Source organism: Simochromis diagramma, unplaced genomic scaffold (genome assembly GCF_900408965.1).
Source record: "Simochromis diagramma unplaced genomic scaffold, fSimDia1.1 OVJJ01000372.1, whole genome shotgun sequence".
NCBI classification, from domain to species: domain Eukaryota; kingdom Metazoa; phylum Chordata; class Actinopteri; order Cichliformes; family Cichlidae; genus Simochromis; species Simochromis diagramma.
This window is the reverse complement of record NW_024386865.1, coordinates 10,424-15,314: the sequence shown is the minus strand read 5'-3', so window position 1 is coordinate 15,314 and position 4,891 is coordinate 10,424. Positions and strand designations below refer to the sequence as shown.

The 4,891-nt window shown below is 41.6% G+C and overlaps 2 gene segments (V, D, J or C); both read right to left on the bottom strand.

Annotated features, from left to right (window-relative positions):
• Positions 1-404: 404 nt before the first annotated feature.
• LOC120733305 lies at positions 405-883 on the bottom strand (the record flags this gene model as incomplete). The annotated part of the segment is given in 2 exon segments: positions 405-724; positions 832-883. Coding segments are annotated over 2 exon segments (372 nt in total), but the record flags the coding sequence as incomplete, so codon positions are not given.
• Positions 884-3,314: 2,431 nt separating this feature from the next.
• On the bottom strand, positions 3,315-4,327 carry LOC120733306. The segment is given in 2 exon segments: positions 3,315-4,168; positions 4,276-4,327. Coding segments are annotated over 2 exon segments (375 nt in total).
• Positions 4,328-4,891: the final 564 nt, after the last annotated feature.

The following is a 4,891-nucleotide window of genomic DNA, read 5'->3' as shown; positions in this document are numbered from 1 at the left end:
ATCCTTTGTTAAGGGTTGCCATTTGTTAGGTGTTGGGTCTGTGTTTCCACAAGCCCCGCTGGTTTAGAGACTTATTCATCATGAAGAAAACAAGACAGTCAGCAATCGATCGATTTACTTGCAAGGGAGGCCTCGTCGGTGTCTCAGAAACGCACTTTGAATCTCATTACGAATGACCCCGACGACGGCCTCCTCTCGCTGCCTTTTATTGAAAACAGTTCACAATAAAAAATAGTACCTCCCCTCGTAAACCCCCTTGGTTACAAAGGTGTGTGTGTGTGTGTGTGTGTGTCCTCAGTGAACTGTATCAGTCTCTGCAGTATCTTCCAGCTGCAGCAGTCACTTCAGTTTCTGTTCAGTCTGACTGAGGGAGGTTTTTGTATGACTGTTTTTCACTGTGTGAACACCCACTGACTGTTAGGATAGTGAAGACTCTGACAGTAATAAACTGCTGCATCTTCAGCCTGGACTCCACTGATGGTCAGAGTGAAGTCAGAGTTTGATCCACTGCCTGTAAAACGAGCTGGAATCCCTGATTGTCGAGTGCTAGCAGAGTGAATGAGCAGTTTAGGAACTCCTCCATCTTTCTGTTGGTACCAGGCTAAACGGTGATTGTTGCTATAAACATGAACATCCTGACTGGTCGTACACTTGATGCTCACAGATCCTCCCACAGCAGAGCTCACTGCTCCAGGCTGAGTCACTGTGATCTGTCCTCTGGACTCTGAGGACACAGAGACAAAAACATAAAGCAGCTTCATGGTTTTGTGGGCTTCATTTCAGAGGGACAGATGTTGATAGAGGAGAGGAGTTTGATTCTCTGGACTTTACCTGTGAAGCAGCAGCAGAGGAGAGTCCAGATGAGGACGCAGATCAAAGTCATGTTTTTGATGAGGAGGATTTCTGTGGCTTCTGTTGTGATGAAGGACAGCTGTCAGTCATCCAGTGTTCAACTCTCAGGACTATAAACTCTCCCAGAGCACTGGAGCATGGTGCTGCTGATGCAAAGTGCCTCTCTATGGAAATCACCTGACTGACTCACACAGGGACTTGGATCTATCAGCTCACATGTTATTGAATATAAGTATTTTTTGAAGAATGGTTTGGGGTTGAACTTAACTTAACCTGGACAGATTTGTGCCCAGTGAAATGAAAGTCCTTTGCACCATTTAATCACATTTAAATCTTCTGTCTGGACTAGTGATGTGCGAATCATGAACGAATCGTTCAATACTCGAGAATCACTTTACTGCCTCGTGAATCATGATTCACAACCCCAACTGACTCACTGACTCATCCCTGTTGCTGTTTGCAAACTAATTTCATTAGTAGAAATATATCTAGCTTATAATTAAAATTGTTGGAAAAAAACAACAGCCAGTTATGGTTTAGGGCACGGATGGCTTAGGGATAGAAGCTCCTCTTGAGTCTCTCTGTCCTTGCCCGGATGATGCAGAACCTTCTTCCAGATTGCAGAAGTTGGAACAGTTTGTTGCCAGGATGGGACGGGTCCTTCAGTATCTGTGCTGCTCTAGTCCGACATCTCCTGGTGTAGGTGTCCTGAAGCGGGGGGAGAGCAATCCTGCAGCAGCGTTCTGCTGTACGGATCAAATCAAATCAAATCAAATCACTTTTATTGTCACATCACATGTGCAGGTACATTGGTACAGCACATGTGAGTGAAATTCTTGTGTGCGAGCTTCACAAGCAACAGAGTTGTGCAAAATACAATAACGTAAACAAGCAAAATACAAGAATGGCTATATCTGAAACTAATAAATATATGTACAATATATAATAGTATATGCATTCCTGGATGTGTATACTAAATATTTTTCTACGTGTGTGTGTGTGTGTGTGTGTGTGTGTGTGTGTGTGTGTGTGTGTGTGTGTGTGTGTGTGTGTGTGTGTGTGTGTGTCCTCAGTGAACTGTATCAGTCTCTGCAGTATCTTCCAGCTGCAGCAGTCACTTCAGTTTCTGTTCAGTTTGACTGAGGGAGGTTTTTGTACGACTGTTTTTCACTGTGTGAACACATACTGACTGTTAGGATAGTGAAGACTCTGACAGTAATAAACTGCTGCATCTTCAGCCTGGACTCCACTGATGGTCAGAGTGAAGTCTTTGTTTGATCCACTGCCTGTAAAACGAGCTGGAATCCCTGATTGTCGAGTGCTAATATAGTAAATGAGACGTTTAGGAACTCCTCCATCTTTCTGTTGGTACCAGGATAACCAATTACTATTAACATTCTGACTGGTCCTGATCACTTAGTTAATGACTGGTGGAGCAGAAAAAACACCTGGCAGAAACTTCTTAATGGAGAAATTCAAATTGTGGTTCAAAAACTGATTCACGTTCCCTAGGTGATACCCGCCCCGCCCTGAAGCTACTGGGTCCCTCCGAAAAGGAGCTGAAACAGGGGAAGGCCACGCTCATGTGTCTGGCCAACAAGGGCTTCCCCTCAGACTGGAGTCTGTCCTGGAAGGTGGATGGCAGTGGCAGCATCAGCTGGGAGGAGAGCAGGAGCCCCGTGGTGCAGGAGAACGACGGCCTCTACAGCTGGAGCAGCACCCTGAGGCTCCCTCCAGTGGATGAAGGTGGGCTCTTTGACCTGTGAGGCTGCCCAGGGCTCCCAGAATCTGGTCTCAGAGATATTGAGGAGAGACCAGTGTTCCCAGTCCTAATGTCAATCGCTGAGCTGTTTTTCTTGTGGTAAAGCTCTAAGCTTGTGTGCCATAACATCCTTGTTTCTTTGTTCCTTTCACTTTTCATATTTAAAAAAATCCAACAAAATAAAAAAAAAAAATTCTCTCATAAATACAACAATCATAACAAATGCCCCTGCACTGATCCTTTTGTGTCTACTGTCTGTTCTAAAAACAATAAAATCTAATGAGTAAACATGTTCTTGAGTTTGAGTTTAACAAATACACCAACCAGGCCAACCAAAATAAAAAATCAGTGTCAAATAATCTGCAATGGTTGACTATATTGTTATTTCCACATTTAATTTTTTTTTTTTTTTAAAGTAGAAGCCAAGTTAATCGTACATTATGTCTTTCCTCTTCATAATTTCTAGTCTTGATGTACACAAACACACACACACGCAGATGGCATGACAGCACCATCGTTTATGTCCTCGCAACTTAGGCAACCAGTCTGTATTTCTACAATAAAATCGAAAAGCTTTTTGTATTCTCCACCAAGCACAGAACGGCACCTACACAAGAGATATATATAATCGCATGAATCAGCATTTGAAAGTCAGAATGACAGAAGATGAGCTTTGAAGCGCCAAGAACACACCCTGCTTGGATGTAATGGGTATCATAAATTTATTAATGCTGTCATGTACTGCTGCACTAGACTGAAACAGTACTGTAGTTTTAAAAAAATGAATTGTTACACATTATATGTTACACTGCCCTGATTTTAAATAATTAAGCTGAATCCATACAAATCTGTATTTCTATCTTGAAAAAACAGTCTGAATTGGGTTTATTTTATCACAAGCTTAATATTTGGGGTTATTTTCTGGAAACCAGAGATCGAAAACATTTCATATGTTGATGGTTTATACCAGAATTCACTGTTTTGCAGGTAATTCATTGAACATTATTGGAGGGTCTTTACCTACAACATATAACATCATAAAGTAATTGTTGATCTGATTTGATGCAATAAAACTGAATACAAAAAAATATTTAAAATGTAATAAATGCAAATATTATAATTAAAGCTTTACTAAATTATGAAATAGTTTACGTCTCTGAGCAGTCGTTTATTCAGATTTTCTTCTTCTCAGTTCCTCTCCAGCTGAGGGAGGTTTTTGTACGACTGTTTTTCACTGTGTGAACACATGCTGACTGTTGATAACATGATAACTCTGACAGTAATAAACTGCTGCATCTTCAGCCTGGACTCCACTGATGGTCAGAGTGAAGTCAGAGTTTGATCCACTGCCTGTAAAACGAGCTGGAATCCCTGAATCACGATTGCTAGTGTAGTAAATGATACGTCTGGGAGGCTTTCCATCTTTCTGTTGGTACCAGGCTAAAGCTTGAGAGTTTTGAACATTCTGACTGGTCCTACACTTCATGCTCACAGATCCTCCCACAGCAGAGCTCACTGCTCCAGGCTGAGTCACTGTGATCTGTCCTCTGGACTCTGAGGACACAGAGACAAAAACATAAAGCAGCTTCATGGTTTTGTGGGCTTCATTTCAGAGGGACAGATGTTGATAGAGGAGAGGAGTTTGATTCTCTGGACTTTACCTGTGAAGCAGCAGCAGAGGAGAGTCCAGATGAGGACGCAGATCAAAGTCATGTTTTTGATGAGGAGGATTTCTGTGGCTTCTGTTGTGATGAAGGACAGCTGTCAGTCATCCAGTGTTCAACTCTCAGGACTATAAACTCTCCCAGAGCACTGGAGCATGGTGCTGCTGATGCAAAGTGCCTCTCTATGGAAATCATCTGACTGACTTGGATCAGTCTGACAATGCTGTTTATCAGGAATACTTCAATCCATCGTAGTATTGAGCAGATATATCAGTTTGTTCTTCAGAATATTCTTATTCCAAAATATTTTCTATTATTTAAATGTTTTGTTTTATGGTTCATTGATGGATTCACATGTTTATCATAATATTTAGTAACAATATATCTGGATTGATTTAAAAATATGAATTAATGAGGTCACAGGTTCATGCTGTAGAGTAGCTGAGCTTAGTCTCAGAGAGTGAGGAGCTCAGACATGTGGAGGTACAGTCACTGCTCTTTGCTTCAAAGGACTTCTTATAAAACACAAACAGACACAATCAGTATCTTTTAAACGAGGCTGTTATCTCTGACAGCACTACCTATAACACCTCTTTCTGTAGCTATGATCATA